Below are 20,142 nucleotides of genomic sequence, written 5' to 3' on the forward strand. Positions count from 1 at the left end.
TGTTAACATTCACTGATCATCAAAAGACAAAATTGTACTTTTAATACAATTCAACCTTGACAGACCAGCTTCTTTTTAGAACCACAAATATGTTAGGGAATAATAATTGCAGGCAATTAAAGTATCTTAGGGGGTGTTTAAAATTATTGAAAGATGGGAAGTGGGATTTTTCAGCCATCCTACATGTTCTGATATGGGCTAGATTGATGTTCAGTAACTACTGCACTTTAACATATGTATATTACAGTGTGATTCAATTGATCCAAATGCTTAAATATTAACGTTTTATAAGACATGCATTTTTAATTTAAAACTAATCAATATATAGCTCCAATCAAAATGAATTTAAGATTCTGAAAAGTGCAGAAACTATTTGTGAAGTAACTGAGTGATGAAGAATGCTTACGGACAGAGAAATTTAAGACCCTATTATGGATACGAGAAATCAATTACCAAATATAGTGAACAGATTCAGCAAGCAATCATGCACACTGCACTGTTGGAAGGCTGCCAGGATTTCACAAATGACTTGTATCAGAAAATGGTGCCTGCTCGCATTAACTCAAAAGCAATCTCAGAAAGGTCACATCTAAAATAAATATTTACGAAAGCAATTCAACCTTTTTTCAGTGCTGAACCCTCTGCAGCTTTCAAATCAAAAAAATTCTGCACCAACATCTGCAAAACAGATGCACTCCAAATTTCTATCCTGGATATTAACCACACTGGAAATAAAAGTAATCTAAAAAAAAAATGGCAAATGCTGGAAATCTGAAATAAAAAACAGAAAATATTGGGAATACACAGTGGGTGAGCAGTAGCTTTAAACATTTTGTGCATATACTTTTCATCAAAACTGAAGGCTGAAAGATAAGCAGGTACTTTCTTCCACGGTTGCAAGAAAAATGGGGAGTGGAGAAAACTAACAGATATCCTAATCACCAAGTAGGGGTTTATTGGTTTAATGACCTACTCAATTTTTTTTTATACAAGAGACCAGTGAGATGAAAGCACACAAAATGGACAAAATACTGTATAAATATTAAGGATCAAAAAAGGATGAGATAGAGGCCTACAGAAACAAACTAATGAGAAAATGGGGGAAGTGAAGAAGGCCCAAAAATTAAAATAGTGAACGCTAACAAAACACAGTGGGCTTGCTGGTACAGAGAAAATACAGACTTGAAGCAGTGGCTCAGAGGCTATGTCAAAAGTATGTTCTGACAAACAGTCTCCACCTCTAAAAGAAAGAATATGTTCAGTGTTTGAAAACTTAAACCTATGATATGGTTATATTACATGCAGCATATAGATGCATGAAACATTCCTACTGTCAAGATTGTGGCAAAGGTTTTTAATAAAAATTGTTTTCTTATTTTTATTACAGTCTTTAACCTATAGTTATTTCCAGTTAGAGAGAGCATTAAAGGACAGATGCTGAATTTTGGGAAATATTTAATATTCTTATGAAGCACAATGGATTATTATTGGTGCAATAAAGAAAAATGGTTTGCTATGATTCCTCAATATTAAAATTTCAGAAGATTGTGACAGAAGTAAAATGAACTGTGCAATTAACCTTTCCATTAAAATAAAGAACATCAAGTTCAAGCATAACTTGATCAATGTAAAGTATTTGAACACAATTACTTTTCAAAATGAGCCTCAACTGCAAAGTTATCTAATAACTCACAGGTACATTACCTCATAGGCAGCGACGCCATCAAGAAACTAGGACAAAGGACAAAATATGAGTATGCATGCACTAGGATACATTTAAAATATTTATCAGCATATATAATATTTTCATATTTATGTCTTCATTTAGAGATTAGCAGCATTTTTGAATCCAAGCACTCTGGCTGGACTACACATCTACACTACTTTACCCTTTTAAAACATTGAAGTATGAATGCATCATTACCTTTCTTTAATAGACATTGCTTTTCCAGTAGAGAACTCTGGGGTCCCTTCACTTATTTCAGTTCTGCCAGTTTTGGTAGAATTTAGCTCCAACTGATCATAAGGCACCTTACTTTCTACTTGTGTGGCTGGCTGCCGATATGAAGTATGTCTGGAGGATGTTACAGCAGAAAGCTGTGATGCAGTTAATGGTGCTGCAGATCCTGCTTTCATTTCAGAAGTATGTTCCACACACTCTACTTAACAAGAACAGGATAGCATTAGTACGATCATAAATAATATACAAACGTGTTTCATACATTTGCCATGTTATGGGATTTACAGATTATCGACTTGCTTTTAAACTTTATCTTGTTTCTGGAATGCTTAACTCAAATATGCAACAATAAACAAATATTCCAAAATAATTATAAAATCAGTAAAACAGACTTCATTTTCACAAAGGGCTGAATTTTGCATTGATCGGGCAGGTGCGCACCCAACCAGGTCGGGCGTGAAATCTCATGAGATAACATCGGGCGAGCGTCCAGATGTCATCGCGCACTTGCGTGATATTTCACTCGGCAGGCACGCGCAAAAGTCAGAAGCACGCCAGCTGACAATTAAGAGGGCAATTAAACCCATTAACAGCACAATTGTCTGTTAGTTTTCGTCACCTGTCCAGCCTTACAGTTAGCAGACGGGCGAATTGGCCAAGCGGCCTTTACATTTTTCATGAAACCTCACCCAAGGGTGGGATGAGGTTTCCGTTATGAAATAAAATAAAAATCTGTGGGCAGAATTCTTATCATCTATATTTTCAGATGCCTGATTGTGATGCTTGGACATTTTTCTTCCACTTATTAAAACTTTATTCGAACATTTCTGGGTCTGCAGCTCCCTGAGGCAGTTCGCTGAGCTTTTCACGGTTGGGGGCCAATCGCGGTTGGCGGCACATTTTCCGGCAGACCCTGGGCCTGCCGAATGTGCCTGCCCGCCCAGCTAAAAATTCAGGCCCAAGTTTCTCATTGCCTCTCACTTTAATTGCAGTACCAAGACAGTTGCTATAAAATGTCACATGTGTCACGTGCAAATGTTTATGTTACTGATTTATAGAAAAATGTTCTTTGCCAGCTCCAGCACAAACTAGGCTTTGTCCAAACAATATGCCTGTGGAGTTTGTCTATTTAATAGGAAGAGCCATAATATATCGGTTGCAGCTTCTGTGCAATCACTGGGTCTCCCTCTTGAACATATGGTTCAGCAAGCTATCAGCTGTACACGGACAACTTTGGTTTCAATTGTCTGTTTGTAGTAAATTCACTGCTCACGGCACATTGACATGTTATGTTTGACCTATGAATTTAACGAGGCAGTGAAGATATTTCCATAGAATCATACTAGAATCAATTGATTTGGCAATAAATTCTTGTGTTTGAGGGGAGGGAATGGAACCATCATCACCCAGTACTCATTAAAGCACTCACATATTAGTATTGTAGTCAGCTGTAGAGTAAATTGCCTTTTTGTATCTACATATGTGCATAAGAAACAGGAGCAGGAGTAAGCCATTTGGCATCTTACGCCCGCTCTCCATTCAGTAAGATCAACTCTATTATCTTGCTCAATCTGTGTATCCCTTGACACCCTTAGATGGCAAGAATTTACTGATCTCAGCCTTGAATATATTCAATGACTGAACATGCACAGCCCTCTGAGATAGAGAATTCCAAAGATTCACAATCCTTTGAGAAGAACTTTCTTCTCACCTCAGTCGTAAGTGGTTGACCCCTTATCCTCTCCCGGCCGTAGGCTCTCCAGCCAGAAGAGCAAGCCTCTCAGAATCGACTTTTCAAGTGCTCTTAGAAGCTTAAATGTTTCGGAGAGATCGCCCCTCCTTCTAAACTCGAGTGTACAGGCCCATTCTACCTAATCTCTCAAATCTACAAGATACCTTAGCTACTCTCAGGACAGTACTGCTAATGCACCAACGTGAACTTTTCCGACTTTTTGCACAAACCATTTATTGTACATTTTTAAAAATTACATTAATGTGTATTTTGCAAGAAGCTGTGGTAAACTTTGATTGCACAAAGATAGTGAGAAGAGAGCTGTGGCAATATTGGGCTGAATCTTTCCACGATGGTGGAAGTCCCACCACAGGGGCTGGAAGTGGTAAGTCACCATGATTTAGCTGGCTAATGGCGGCCATTGCTGAGGCGGCAGATGCAAGGAGGGGACACCTCAATGGCCAGGTGGCCTTAAAAGGGTGAGGTTTGGGGATGCTAGGGCCTGGCAGGCAGACCCTGGCAATCAGGGAAATGAGTTTGTGGTTCATTTTGCTCAAGTGGCGCCGCTGCTGTGGGGGCAGCCATTGCTGCCAGAAGGCTCCTCGGTGGGCTGAGTGCTCTTAAAGGAGAACCCCATCACAGCCCGCTCAGAGGCTGCCAAGTTCACTGGGCTGTCTCTCCATGTGCTGGCAGGGCCCCGCCCCAGGAAAAATACCAGTAGAGGCAGGGAGTGGCTCTTAATTGGCCACTTAAGTAGATCAATTGGGCTTCTGGTGGGCTGCCAACCTGCCAGCTATCATGTCGCTGGCAAAATGGAATGGTGACAAGACGACATTGGATACTGTCCTGATACCTTCCTTTGCCACTTTGCCAGCCTTCCTGCCTCCCAGCCCATCATCAAAGCGCTGGTAAAATTCCAGTTATTGAGTCTGCATTGCCAGAAATGCAAGTCAGTGGTCTCAGGAAACCTTCTTGGTCATCCTCTAAGACTGTGACAATGGTAAACCATCTCTCATCGTACTTCTTGTCTGCAGCCTTCCACACAGTTGACTACACTAGCTTCCTCAAAAGCCTGTTCACCACTGTCCAGCTGTGATTGCTGTCAGCTGATTCAACTTTCATCTATCTAGTTGTAGCCAGAGAATCACCTACAAGGCTTCTTTCCCATGCGCTTAGTTTTGTGCCCTCAAGGATCTATGAACCCTCCTATTTCTCATCTACATGCTGCCCTTCAGCAGCATCATCCAAAAGCACAGCGTCAGTTTTCACATGTCCACTGATGATACCCAACTCTACTTCACCACCATGTTTCTCAATCCCTCCATTGTCTCTGAATTGCCATGCAGATGTCCAAGATCCTGTACTGGATGAGCAGAAATTTCTCTCAACTAAAACCAAGAAATACTGAAGTCATTGTTTTCGGTCACCACCACAAACTCCATTCCCTTGCCACCGACTCCATCCCTCTTTCTGGCAACTGTTTGAGGATGAACTACACTGTTCACAAACCTTGTGTCATGTCTGAAAAACACATAGCTGCAACATCACCTTAACCACCTACTTCACCTATTGGTGGGACCGCACCTCGAACAGTGTGCAATTCTGGTTTCCTTATTTAAGGAAGGATGTAAACACATTGGAAGCGGTTCAAAGGAAATTTACCTGGAATGAGTGGGCTGTCTTATGAGGAAAGCTTAGACAGACTGGGCTTGTTTCCACGGGAGTTTAGAAGAGTGAGGGGTGATTTGATTGAAGTACATAAGATCCTGAACGGCCTTGACAAAGTGGACGTCGAAAGGATGTTTCCTCTTGTGGGTGAGTCCAGAACTAGGGGGCACTGTTTTAAAATTAGGGTTCGCCCTTTTAGGACAGAGATGAGGAGAAATTTTTCTCTCAGAGGGTTGTGTGACTTTGGAATTCTCTGCCTTAGAAGGTGGTGGAGGCGGGGTCATTGAATATTTTTAAGGTGGAGGTAGATAGATTCTTGTTGGGCAAGAAAATCAAAGGTTATTGGGGTTAGATGGGAATGTGGAAATAAAAACATGATTAGCCTTGATCTTATTGAATGGCGGAGCAGGCTCGCGGGGCCGAATAGTCTACTCCCGTTCCTATTTCTGATGTTCTTCCAATCTTGTAACACCACCTGACTCTGCTCCGCCTCAGCTCATCTGTTGCTGAAATCGTCATCAATGCCTTTGTTACCTCAAGCCTGACTATCTCATCACACTCCAGGCCGGTCTTCCACATTCTACCCTTCAAAGGCTTAAGGCCATCCAAACTCAGGTGCCAAGTTCTAACTTGCGCCAAGTCCTACTCACCCACCAACCCTCTCCACACTGGCCTACATTGGGTTCTGATCAAGCAGCACCTCTATTTTAAAATTTATATATTTGTTTTCAAATCCCTCTATTAGGTCTTGATCAATGCTACTAATTTTTAGGGTTTTATGTTAGTTTGAAATAACATTTATGCATTTTGTCTTAACCGCCTTTTTAAACAGTTCAGTTTGAATTTCTGCTAGCGGGACAATTAACAGTTAAAGCAGCTGTTTGCGAGGAACTGGTGTTGATGAGTTAATTACTTTAAAAGGTACCATAAAGTCTGGGTTCCAGGAATTGTATTTGTTTTAATTACACTATGTAATTGAGGGCTTCTTTTCAAGCTTTGAAGAAATAAACAAAAGGGTTGAGCTCAGCAGCTTGAACTTAGCACGACACCTTATCTTTAAAGAAAACCATATATTATTAGGTTTAATTGATTAACCATTCTGTAGGGCAGAACATCTGTAGTAGAGTAAAACCTTCCTTTCCTGACATTAAGGTAGGAAATGTTATCAACATTTGTTCTTAACATTTTTGTTCAAAATCCTGGAAATCCCCCTCTAACAGCACTGTGGGTATACCTACATCGCCTGGACTGCAGTGGTTCAAGAAGGCAGCTCTTCTCGTGGGCAATTAAGGATGGGCAATAAATGCTGGCCTAGCCAGTGATGCCAACATCCCCTGAATGAATATAAAAAATGGCTTTAGTATCTGTGGGACGTGGTTAAAATATATGTTGATGTGAATTGTTTATGATAGGTTGTGCTACTGATAAGAGGATGTAACATTGCTTGTACAACTGATCTGTATCTACAAGGATGTGTCATTTGTTCACAATGGAATGTACCCTCAGGGGTCCAGGGAATAAGCAATGGACATTTGCTTTTATTATACATGATTCCAGTTACAGAGGTGGGGTGACACCAGATGTCCCCTAACCTAAGCTAATGAGAGAGGTTAATTTGGACTATTTCCAAATAAGAGATGAGAAGTAGGGATAAAAGTTGGAAAACCAAATACTTCATTGGCACAGGTTTCCCATGAAGTAAGAACATACAAATTAGGAGCAGAAGGCCATTTGGTCATTCGAGCCTACTCCACCATTCAATAAGATCACAGTGGATCTGATTGCAAACCTCAACTTCACATTCCCGCCTACCCCTGATAGCTGATCACCCCATTGCTTACCAAGAATCTATCTACCTCTGCCTTAAAAATATTCAAGAGGAAGAGTTTTAAAGACCCACAAACCTCAGAGAAAATTATTCACCTCATCTCTGTCCTAAATGGGCAACCTCTTATTTTTAAACAGCGGCCGCTAGTACTAGATTCTCCCACAAGAAGAAACATCCTCTCTGCATCCACTCTGTCAAGACCCCTCAGGGTATTCTATGTTTCAATCAAGTTACCTCTTACTCTTCTAAACTCCAGTGGATCCAAGCTTAGCCTGTCTAACCTTTCCTCATAAGATAACCCGCCAATCCAGGTATTAGTTTAGTAAACCTTTGCTGAACTGCTTCCAACACATTTACATCCTTCCTTAAATAAGGAGACCAATACTGTACGCAGTGCTCCAGATGCGGTCTCACCAATGCCCAGTATAACTGAAGCATTACCTCCATACCTTTGTATTCAATCCCCTTCGCAATAAACAATTACATTCTATTGGCTTTCCTAATTCCTTGCTGTACCTACAGACTAGCCTTTTGCATTTCATGCACTAGGACACCTAGATTTTTGGTCCCTTCATCCAAGTCATTTATATAAATTATAAAAAGTTGAGCCCCAGCACTGATCCCTGTGGCACACCACTCGTTACATCTTGCCAGCCAGAAAGTGACTCATTTATGCATACTTTCTTTTTTCTGTTACCTAGCCAATCTTCTTTCCATGTCAATTTTTACCCCTACGCCATGAGCTTTTATTTTCGCAATAACGTTTGATGTGGTACTTTATCAAATGCCTTTTGGAAATCTACAGTACATCTACTTTATCCACAGCATAAGTTATTTCTTCAAAGAACTCCAATAAATTAGTTGCACATGACTTCCCTTTCACAAAACCACGTTGACTTTACCTGATTACCCTGAATTTTTCCAAGTGCCCTGCTATAACATCTTTAACAGTAGCTTCTAACATTTTTCCTATGGCAGACGTTAAGCTAACTGGCCTATAGTTTCCTGCTTTCTGTCTCCCTCACTTTTTGAATCAAGGAGTTACATTCGTTATTTTCCAATCTGATGGCACCTTCCCTGAATCCAGGGAATTTTGGAAAATTAAAACCAAGGCATCAATTATTTCACTAGCCACTTCTTTTAAGGCCCTAGGATGAAGTCCATCAGGACCTGGGGATTTGGCAGCCTGGAACTCCAACAATTTGCTAAGTACTGCTTTCCCTTGTGATTGTAATTTTTTGGAGTTACTCCTTTCCTTCCATTTCCTGATTTACAGCTATCTCTGGAATGTTACTTGTATCCTCTATAGTGAAAACCAATGAAAAATACTGGTTCAATTCATCTGCTATCTCCTTATTTTCAATTTTTAATTCCCCAGACTCATTCTCTATAGGACAAACGCTCACTTCATTAACTCTTTTCTTTTTTTAAATATCTAAAGAAACTCTTACTGTCTGTCTTTATATTTCTAGTTAGCTTTCTCTCGTACTCTAATTTGTTTTGGTCATTCCTTACTGTTTTTTTATACTCTGTTCAATCTTCTGACCTGCGGCCCCCTCTTTGCGCAATTATATGCTTTTTCTTTAAGTTTGATACTATCTTTCTTTTTTTAGTTAACCACGCATGGTGGGTCCTCCCCCCACTTGGAATTTTTCATTGGAATGTATCTATTCTATGTTCTGAAACATCCCCTTGAATGTCCGCCACTGCATCTCTTTTGATCCATCCCTTAACCTAATTTGCCAGTTGACTTTAGCTAGCTCTGCTTTCATGCCCTCATAATTGCCCTTATTTAAGTTTAAAATAACAGTCTTGGACCCATCTTCTCTCTCTCAAACTGAATGTAAAATTCGATCAAATTATGATCGCTACTACCTAGGGACGCTTTCCCTATGAGGTCATTAATTAATCCCATTTTGTTGCATAATACCAGGTCTAGCATAGCCTGCTCTCTGGTTGGTGTTTTAAGAAACTACCCCTAAAACATTCTATGAAGTCCTCACCTAGGCTATCTTTGCCCATCTGATTTTCCAAGTCTGTATGTAGGTGAAAATCCCCATGATTATCATCAGCCCTTTCTGACAAGCTCACATTATTTCTTCCTTTATACCCCGTCCTACTAGATGGTTACTGTTTGGGGGCCTGTGCACTACTCTCACAAGTGACTTATTGCCTTTATCATACCTCATCTCTACTCAAACCATTTCTACATTCTGGTTTCCTGAACTTAGGTCATCCCTCTCTCATGTGCTAACACGATTATTAATTAACAGAGCCAGCCCTCCAGTTTTTCCTAGCTTAGCATATTTCCTAACATATTGATGACTTGGATTCAGGGGTAGAAGGTACTATAGCTAAATTTGCAGATGACACCAAAAGAGGTGGGAAAGTAAGTTGCAATGAAGAAGTAAGAAATTTACAAATGGATATGGACAGGTTAGGTGAATGGGCCAAAATTTGGCAGATGGAGTTTAACGTGGATAAATGTGAGGTTATCCATTTTGGTCGGGAGAATAAAAAGGCGACTTATTATTTAAATGGAGAGAAACTTCAGAATACTTCAATGCAGAGGGATCTGGGTGTCCTCGTGTGTGAATTGCTGAAAGCTAGTATGCAGGTACAGCAGGTAATAAGGAAGGTAAATGGAATTTTGGCATTTATTGCTAAAGGAATAGAGTATAAAAATAGGGAAGTGTTGTTACAACTGTACAAGGCATTGGTGAGACCGCACCTGGAGTACTGTGCACAGTTTTGCTCCCCTTACTTGAGGAAGGATGTAGTTGCACAGGAGGCGGTTCAGAGGAGGTTCACTAGATTGATTCCAGAGATGCGGGGCTTGTCTTATGAGGAGAGATTGAGCAGTTTAGGCCTATACTCGCTAGAGTTTAGAAGGATGAGAGGAGATCGAATTGAGGTATATAAGATGCTAAAGGGGATAGACAAAGTAGATGTGGAGCAGCTGTTTCCCCTTGTGGAGCATTCTAGAACGAGAGGCCATAGTTTTAGGATAAGGGGTGGTAGATTTAAATCAGAGATACGAAGGAATTACTTTTCTCAAAGGGTCGTGAATCTGTGGAATTCACTACCTCAGAGTGCAGTGGATGCCAGGACGCTGAATAAATTTGAGTTAGACAGATTTTTAATTAGTAATGGGTTGAAAGGTTATGGGGAGAGGGCGGGAAATTGGAGTTGAGGCCAAAATGAGATCAGCCATGATCGTAATGAATGGCGGGGCAGGCTCGAGGGGCTGAATTGCCTACTCCTGCTCCTTATGTTCCTGTCCTTCCCAAATGTCACATACCCTTCGACAGTCGGGTCCCAATCTATGTCATCCCTCAGCCATATCTCTGTAGTGGCTATCGCATCATATTTATTTCTATTTGCGTCTCAGTTCATCTTTTTTATTTTGAATGATATGTGCATTCAGATACAGAGTCTTTAGTTTTGTCCTTTTATTATTTTTGTGACCTCTAGCCTTATCTGCTGATTTATTCTTAGATTTGTATTCCCTGTACTCTCTGTCTCTTTCCGTCATGATCTGTTTATCATTTCCCACATGAATACCTCTCTCTCTTGCCTTTTCTCTACTCTTTGATTTACCACATCTTGCCAAATTTGATCCCTAGCCCCCACTATTTAGTTTAAAACCCTCTCTACTTCCCTAGTTATGCGGCTTGCTAGAATGCTGGTTCCAGCATGGTTCAGGTGTACACCGCCCCAATGGTATAGCTCACACTTTCCCCAGTACTGGTGTCAGTACAAACCAGAACCTACTTCTCTCGCACCAGTCTTTGAGCCACATATTCTGATCTCTAATTTTATGTACCCTATGCCAATTTGCACATGGTTCAGTTAATAATCCATAGATTTATGTGGCTTCTCTGATATGATTCTTTGAGACACAGTTCAATGTGTTGTCACTTCAGGGACAGAGGAAGGAAGGAATCACTTGTGCCGGCAGCACACAAGGAATCCTAGGACCTTGAAGGATAAGAGCTTTCCATGTTGTCTTCACTGCTTTTGTGGAGTATATGTAACATGTTACTTAAATTCTGCTTGATTCATAAATACTAGCTTTCTGTACCTTGTTAGGCCAGGCACAACTGGGGACCCCATTGTTAGAAAGTAAGAATTCGTAATGTAGATATTTTATAACTCAAAGCCCCTGAAACTTACAAATACCTTAATTTTAAAATTCACATCTTTGTTTTCAAAATTCCTTGATGCCTCTCCCTACCTCGGTAATCTCCTCCAGCACTATAACCCTCGATATCTGTGCCTCACAGATTCTGGTCTTTTGCTCATCCCTTATTTTAAATCATTTCATCACTGGCTCCATGACTTAAGCTTTGGAATTTCCTCCCTAAATCTCTGTGACTCCCTTTTCTCCTTTAAGATGTTCCTTATAAGTACCTCAAGTTTCAGTGTCAGGTTGGTTTGATAATGCTCCTGTGAAGTGCCTTGGGATGTTTTACTATGTTAAAGATACGATATATTATATAAGTACAAGTTGTGATGGTGGTGGAGGCAGAGATGGTCTGGGAAGTCCCTGCATCTTGCAGTTATGCCAGCTGAGGCTACTGAGGATATTTGTGGAGCCCTCCTGTGCTCTCCATTGAACCAGGGTTGACCCGGCCAGGAGCAGCAGCAGGCATACCTAAAGATGAGGCATAGCCTGGTGAAGCTACAACAAAGGATTATTTGCATGCCAAACAGCAGAAGCAGCATGCGATAGACAGGGCTAAGTGATCCCACAACCAACAGATCGGATCTAAGTTCTACAGTCCTGCCACACCCAGTCATGAATGGTGGCGGATAATTAAACAACTAGTGGGAGGAGGAGATTCTACAAATATCCCTATCCTCAATGATGCGGGAACCCAGCACATCAGTGCAACAGACAAGACTGAAGTATTTGCAACCATCTTCAGCAAGAAGTGCCGAGCGGATAATCCAGCTCAGCCTCCTCGAGGTTCCCAGCATCACAGATGCCAGTCTCCAGGCAATTCGATTCATTCCACGTGATATCAAGAAATGGCCAAAGGCACTGAATACTGCAAAGGCAATGGGCCCTGACAACATCTAGCCACACCCTGAGCAAAGCTGTTCCAGTACAGCTACAAAACTCGCATCTAGCTGGCAATGTGGAAAATTGTCCAGGTGTGTCCTGTCCACAAAAAGCAGGACAAATTTAACTTGGCCAATTACTGCCCATCAATCTACTCTTGATCATCAGCAAAGTGATGGAAGGGGTCATCGACAATGTTATTATGTGGCACTTGCTCGACAATAACCTGCTCACTTGTGCTCAGTTTGGAATCTGCCAGGGCCACTCAGCTCCTGACCTCATTACAGCCTTGGTCCAACGTGCACAAAACAGCTGAATTCCAGAGGCAAGGTAGAGTGACTGCCCTTGACATCAAGGTAGCATTTGACCAAGTGTGGCATCAGGGAGCCCTAACAAAACTGGAGTCAATGGAAATCAGGGGAAAACTCTCTGCTAGCACAAAGGAAGATGATTGCGGTTGTCGGAGGTCAATCATCCCAGTTCCAGGACATCACTGCAGGAGTTCCTCAGGGTAGTGTCCCAACAATCTTCAGTTGCTTCATCAATGACCTTCCTTCCATCGTAAGGGCAGAAGTGGGGATGTTCGCTGATGATTGCACAATGTTCAGCACCATTATGACCCTCAGATACTGAAGCAGTGCATGCCCACATGCAACAAGACCTGGACAACATTCAGGCTTGGAGTGAAAAGTGGCAAGTAACATTCGCACCACAAAAATGCTAGGTAATGCCATCTCCAACAAGAGAGAATCTAACCAACTCCCTTGACATTCAATGGCATTATCATTGCTGAAGCCCCCTCTGTTACATCCTGGGGGTTACAACTGACCAGAAACTGAACAGGTCCAGCTATATAAAATGCCATGGCTACAAGAGTGGGTCAGAGACTGGGAAGTCTGTGGCAAGTATCTCAACTCCTGACTTCACAGCCTGTCCATCATCTACAAGGCAAAAAGTCAGGAGTGTGATAGAATACTATCCACCTGGCTGGAAGAGTGCTGCTCCAAAACACTCAAGAAGCTTGACACCATCCTTGACAAAGCTTGACTGGCACCCATCCACCATTTTAAACATTCACTCCCTCCGCCACCGATACACAGTGGCAGCAGTGTGTCCCATCTGCAAGATGCACTGCAGCAACTCACCAAGGCTCCTTCAGCAGCGGCTTCCAAACCTGCGAACTCCACCCCCTAGAAGGACAAGGGCAGCAGATACAGGGGAAACACCACCACCTGCAAGTTCCCCACTAAGCCACACACCATCCTGATTTGGAACCATGAACCGTTTCTTCACTGTCACTGGTTGAAAATCCTGGAACTCTCTTCCTAACAGCACTGTGAGTGTACCTACAGCACAGGCTGCAGCAGTTCAAGAAGGCAGCTCACCACCATCTTCTCAAGGGCAATTAGGGATGTGGAATAAATGCTGGCCTTGACAGTGGTGCACATATTCCATGAACGAATAAATTAAAAAAGACTATCCTCCAGGCTAGGGGCCACATACACCAAGGTATGCTTCCTGTACCCAGTTGGTTTCTTCTAAGGATGAATGACTAGTAAACTGTGAAGGGTGGCAGTGAGGGGTGACCAGGTCACGGATTTTGCTGGGAGACTCAAATCCAGACCACAATTAGTTGGATCTGCATTGTTCAATAATAGTACCTGAAGCTCAGGAATCATAAGATGTTTGAAATATGCCCAGTGCACCATAAGAACATAAGAAATAGGAACAGGAGTAGACTATTCGGCCCCTCGAGCCTGCTCCGCCATTCAATAAGATCATGGCTGATGATCTTGTATTTCGATTTCCACATTCCCATCTAACCCCAATAACCTTTGATTCCCTTGCCTAACAAGAATCTATTTACCCCTGCCTTAAAAATATGCAATGACCCCACCTCCACCACCTTCTGAGAATTCCAAAGTCGCACAACCCTCTGACAGAAAAAATTTCTCCTCATCTCTGTCCTAAAAGGGCGACCCCTAATTTTAAAATAGTGCCCCCTAGTTCTGGACTCACCCACAAAAGGAAACATCCTTTCGATGTCCACCTTGTCAAGGCCGTTCACTATCATGTATACTTCAATCAAGTCACCCTTCACTCTTCTAAACTCCAGTGGAAACAAGCCCAGTCTGTCCAACCTTTCCTCATAAGACAACCTACTCATTCCAGGTATCAATCTAGTAAACCTCCTTTGAACTGCGTCCTTCCTTAAATAAGGAGACCAAAACTGCACACAGTATTCGAGGTGCGATCTCACCAATGCTCTGTATAACTGAAGCATTCCATTCTTACTTATATGTTCAATCCCTCTCACAATAAAAGATAGCATTCCATTAGCCTTCTTAATTACTTGCTGTACTTGCAAACTAACTTTTTCTGACTTGTACTAGAACACCTAGATCCCTCTGCACCTCAGAATTATGCCGCCATTCTCCATTTAATACTCTGCTTTTATGTTCTTCCCGCCAAAGTGAACAACTTCACATTTTCCCACATTAAACTCCATTTGCCAGATCCTTGCCCACTCACTCAACCTATCTATATCCATCTGCAACCTCATGTCCTCTTCACAACATACTTTCCTACCTATCTTTGTGTCATCTGCAAATTTAGCTACCATGTCTTCACTCCCCTCATCTAAGTCATTGACGAAAATCGTAAAAAGTTGAGGCGCCAGTACAGATCCCTGTGAGATGCCACTCGTCACATCCTGCCAATCAGAAAAAGGCCCATTTATGCATACTCTCTGCTTTCTGTCAGCCAGCCAATCTTCCATCTATGTTACTATGTTACCCACTACACCATGCGCTTTTATTTTCCATAATAATTTTTGATGTAGCACCTTATCAAATGCCTTCTGGAAATCCAAGTATAGTACGTCTACAGGTTCCCCTTTATCCACTGTGCATGTGACTCCTTCAAAAGAATTCCAATAAATTGTTTAAACATGATTTTCCTTTCACAAAACCATGCTGACTCTTCCCGATTGCCCTGAGCTCTTCTGGGAGATGTGGCTATCTAGGTCATAGAATTAATGAACTGGTACTAGGATGGGCAGTGCCTGAAATTAGTAGAGTAAGCAACTTTACAGTACCCAGGGCTGACAAGACAGGTTGTTCCAGGGGGGTTAGGTTAGTATATATACTGACTAAGATCCAGTGGGAGATGCAAAAGTTCCTTTTGTGCAAGGTGGTAAATTTCAGGATGACCTGTACAACAAGGTATCCAAAACTGGACCCTAACTATACAAGATAATAATGTGGATATGTCCTGCGTTTTAGGATAGTTAAACTGTAACCGGAGAACTGCCCATATTCTTTGGTATTTTGGGAGTGATGTGGTTGGGTTGTTCCATATAACATACAGGAATACAGATTAATCTCTTTACCCAGAGAGCGGTTAGAATGTGAAACTTTCCATCAATGAGCAGTTAAAGTGAATAGCAGAGCTGCATTTAAGAGAAAGCCGGATCAGTACATGCTGGAGAAAGGAATAGAAGGACATGCTGATAGGGTTAGATTAGGATGGGAGGAGGCTCATGGATCATTCATATTAGCATAGACCAGTAGGGCAGACTAGTCTGTTTCTGTGATGCAAATTGTATTTTATGTTCAATCCCTCCTGCCTGTACTCAGGGGATGAATGGATTCACGGTAACATGTGTCTGGGGATCTTATGGACATTTTTGTAAAGAATTTTGTTTAAAATAACTGCTAAGTACTCCCAGAATTAGTTTTGCACTCACTCCCCACTGTAAGTGCTTCTGATTGTGCATATCATTACGTCTTAAAAAGCATTCACTCAAATTATGACATTCTTGGAATTGACACTCAGAAGTTTTTGTTCAGCCAAAAATCACTCAACCAACTGTTCAAGTCACCAACTTTACAGTAACAATGAAATTTTGATTTAAAGCAAGAATTGACACCTGTTTACCTGTAACAGTTTGCTTGTTCTTCATGTCGTGTTCCACTTCCAGCATTTCTTCAAAGCTTTTCTCTTCGGTGTCCCAGCTCTCATGTATGTTTTCTGATTTCATAATCTCTTTCCTTTCAGCTGCCTGTGGCAAGATTTCTGCACTGAATTGTTCCTCATTGTCTCTTTCTGGGGTTCCATGCTTACTATCCATACTCTTCCTAGTTGGTACTTGTAGATCAGTTTCTGTAAAGTTACAATTATATGTGCTGCTCTTTTGCAGTATCTCTTTTGTTTCATCATTTCTGTAGTCATCCCCAGTATCCTCTTTGAATACTCCAATGAATCCGTAGGTTTTTTCCTGTGTGCGTTCTGATGGAAGTATACTTGTTGAAATATCAGCACTGGCAAGTGAGCTATGGGAAGTAAGAATAGATTTTGCTGCTGACTTGCGGGTAGTATGTAAACTATTCTCAGCAATGGAAGACTTTCCAAGATGTAGGTCACCAGCGCAGGCTGTAGAGACTGTAGCAACCTGATTGGTCATTGACTGTACGAGAGAGTGTGAGAAGGGCCTTATCATTCCATTTCCATTTTGCACCTGCAATAAAAGGCAGATTAAAGTTTTTATATGTGCTAAAAAGTGAAATAAAATTATTATACTGCTGTGTCTCCAGTTTACTGCAAAGTATAAAAGATTGGAAGATTTCCTTCCCAACGGTATTTAATCTTTTCAAGACTCAAATGATAACACACAGTAGCATATGATGCACAAGACCTTAAGTAATTTATTGTTGAACTTAGAATTATTACACCACAGGAGACTATTTAGCTTGTCATGTCTGTGCTAGCCCTTTGAAGGAGCAATTCGCCTAGTGCCACTCCCCTACCATTTCTTCGCAGCCCTGCATTTTTTCTTTTTCAGATAATGATCCAATTCTGTTTCGAAAGCTGACCCTGCCTGCACCACACTCTCGGGCAGTACATTCCAGATCCGAACCACTCACTGGGTGAAAAAGTTTTTTCTCATGTTGCCGTTGCTTCCTTTGCCAATTACCTTAAATCCGTGTCCTCTGGTTCTTGATCCTTCCATCAATGAGAACAGTTTCTCACCATCCATTCTGTCCTGACCCCTCATGATCTTGAATGCCTCTATCAAATCTCTTCTCAACCTTCTCATCTCCAAGAAGAACAGACCCAACTCCTCCAATCTTTTTGCATTACTGAAGGTCCTCATCTTTGGAACGATTCTCATGAATCTTTTCTGCACCCTCTCTAATGCCTTCACAGCCTTCCTATCATGCCATGTCCAGAATCAGACACAATACTGGAGCTGAAGACAAACCAGTGTTTTATACTTGGATGCATATAACTCTGTACTGAGATTAAACTAAGCTTCGGATGTTACTTTACTCACCCAATGTATAATGAATCAACTTCTTAACACAAATTTGTTAAAAGAAGGAGCAAAGGTGGAGGAGGAAAGTGAGAGAAGGAAAGGGGTAGAGCAGGAATGAGGTTTATTTAGCACCTAAACTCTAGGAAACCCCAAACACTTCACAGCCAATGAAGCACTTTATATACTTGCAATCTAGGAAAATGTGACAATCAATTTGCACATATCGAGGTACCACAAACAGCATTGAGATAGATGACCAGATAATCTGTTTTAGTGACCCTTCTTCAGAGCTACAGAGAAGTGGAAATGTGATGAAATTAATACCGTTTAAGGGTGGGTGGAGCAGGTGAAGCTGGGTAGAAGGCCAGCAATAGGTGGCGGCAAAGGAGAGATTGACAAAGATGTCATGAACAAAAGGACAAAGGGAGTATTAATGATAGTGGTAAGGGCTAAAAAAGGTGCTGATAGTGGCATTAAGGTAAGATAGCAGAATGTGATAATAGCAGGAAAGGGTAAGCACTCTGAAAAGATCATAACATGAACAAGTAACAGATGGCCCTTGTGGGGGTGGGGGAAAAAGGGATCGAAAATGGGATAAGAAGGGGGGGGGAATAAAACAATGAATAAATGAATGAAAATAAAAATGAAAAAAAAAAATAAGCGAATAAAAAATAAATGTATTTTTATTAGATTCATTATTTTATCCCCAATTTTTTTATCTCCAATTCTTATTCCATTATCGATCCCTTTTTCCCCCCACCACCACCCTCTCCCCCCACCCCACAAGGGTCATCTGTTACTTGTTCATGTTGTTCTTTTCAGAGTGCTTACCCTTGTTCTGCTATTATCACATTCTGCAATCTTACCTTTATACCATCATCAGCACCTTTTTTAGCCCTTACCACTACCATTAACACTTCCTTTGTCTTTTTGTTTATGACATCTTTGTCACTCTCTCCTTTGCCTCCACCTATCCAGCTTCACCTACTCCATCAACCCCCTTAAACAGTATAAGTTTCATCACATTTCTATTTCTCTGTAGCTCTGAAGAAGGGTCATACGGACTCAAAACGTCAACTCTGTTTCTCTCTCCACAGATGCTGTCAGACCTGCTGAGTTCTTCCAGCATTTTCTGATTTTGTTCCAGATTTCCAGCATCTGCAGTTTTTTTGCTTTTATAATCTGCTTTAGTGTTGTTGGCTGATGGATAAGTGTTGTCCAGCGCACCAAAAAAAAAATCCTCTTCACTTCTTTCTAGTGCTATGGAAGCTTTAATGTCTACCCAAGAAGCTAAATGCAGCCTCAGTTTAATGTCTCAACAGAAAAATAGTATCTCTGACAGTGTAGCATTCTCCAAGTGCAACATGGGGGTGCCAGCCTAGATTAGGAATGCAAGTCCTATGGAGTGAGCCTCAAAACCATTACCTTCTGACTCAGGGGCAGGATTGCTACCATGGTGCCAAAACTGACACCTCTGTTGTTGCTAATGTGCAAGACATGCAGAACTTTACAAATCAGACACTTGGGTAATCAATGTCTACTTTCTGCTCATAATGTGTGGCATTTCAGAATGTTCAGTCAATCTGATATTACTATCTGGAGGAACACTAGTAATGACAATTATATATTTAACAAAGCATGAGTAACAGGGATCGCCAAGCCTTCATAAGACCTTTCCTCCTTAGTTAAATTCTCTGTCATAGAACATACCCATGCCACTAGATCACCTCAATGAAGCTTTCAAAAATATGAACGTTATGAATTTTTTGTGATCTTTAGGAGTAATCTAACTAAGCTCTAGGACATTAATCCAATCTTACAATGCAAGAATGTTTAACTCTTGACCATTTGAAACAGGGCGTCAATAATTACTTAGATCTAGCAAAGTTTGTACGTGTTTTTACTGTCCGAAATGGTCTCAGATTTCACTGCAGTGGAATAGAATTTTGGTCTTCGAGGTCAAAAAGCCACACCCAAGATCAATGCAGCATTTTGTCCTTTGTTATAAATTTCTGCTTGCTTTAAGAATTAACCCATGTGCAGAGATATTTTAAGCTCATAAAAGACATACTTTATGACACGTTAAACCCAAATGCCATTATATAACATATTAGCTCATGTTCCAAGGACAAAAAAAAACTGGTGCTTTTACACCACTGTAATCCTATACAACTGCTTCACATGAAGTTCCATTTACAGATTAACAGAGAAATCCATTGCAACAGCAAAAGGTCCAGTAGCTCACCAAAAGAGCCAGACTTTGAGCTATTTAAATGCTACCTCACTTCACAAGTTTCTCTGCCTTCATTCCATCCCACTATATGAGACATTTTCCTCGGTGTTTGCTTGTAGCCCAATATCTTGCAATTACATTTAGTTTCTAGACAGCGAGGCTCCAATTTGCAAATTGAAAACATCCAATCAAGCAATTTGTTTTTCTCCATCTTTGTTGCCAGTTACTGGGTTCAAGCAACATTTGAGTCAGAGCCCAATCCACTTCATCTACATTAAGGTGCAACAACTACCTTAAACACATCTATTTTTCACATTCTCGGCATAGACCTTTCAA

The 20,142-nt window shown here is 41.2% G+C and overlaps 1 protein-coding gene across 1 annotated transcript in view; it reads right to left on the bottom strand.

Moving 5' to 3' along the window:
* svila (supervillin a) overlaps positions 1-20,142 on the bottom strand; it is a 231,578-nt gene that overhangs the window by 91,198 nt on the left and 120,238 nt on the right. Inside the window, exons 15-16 of the mRNA XM_078537730.1 lie at positions 16,196-16,775; positions 1,925-2,159 (exon numbers count right to left, since the gene is read on the bottom strand). Of these exons, the coding sequence (XP_078393856.1) occupies positions 1,925-2,159; positions 16,196-16,775 (815 nt within the window). The remainder of the gene's footprint in view (positions 1-1,924; positions 2,160-16,195; positions 16,776-20,142) is intronic.

Source organism: Cetorhinus maximus, chromosome 3, assembly GCF_964194155.1.
Source record: "Cetorhinus maximus chromosome 3, sCetMax3.hap1.1, whole genome shotgun sequence".
NCBI classification, from domain to species: Eukaryota; Metazoa; Chordata; class Chondrichthyes; order Lamniformes; family Cetorhinidae; genus Cetorhinus; species Cetorhinus maximus.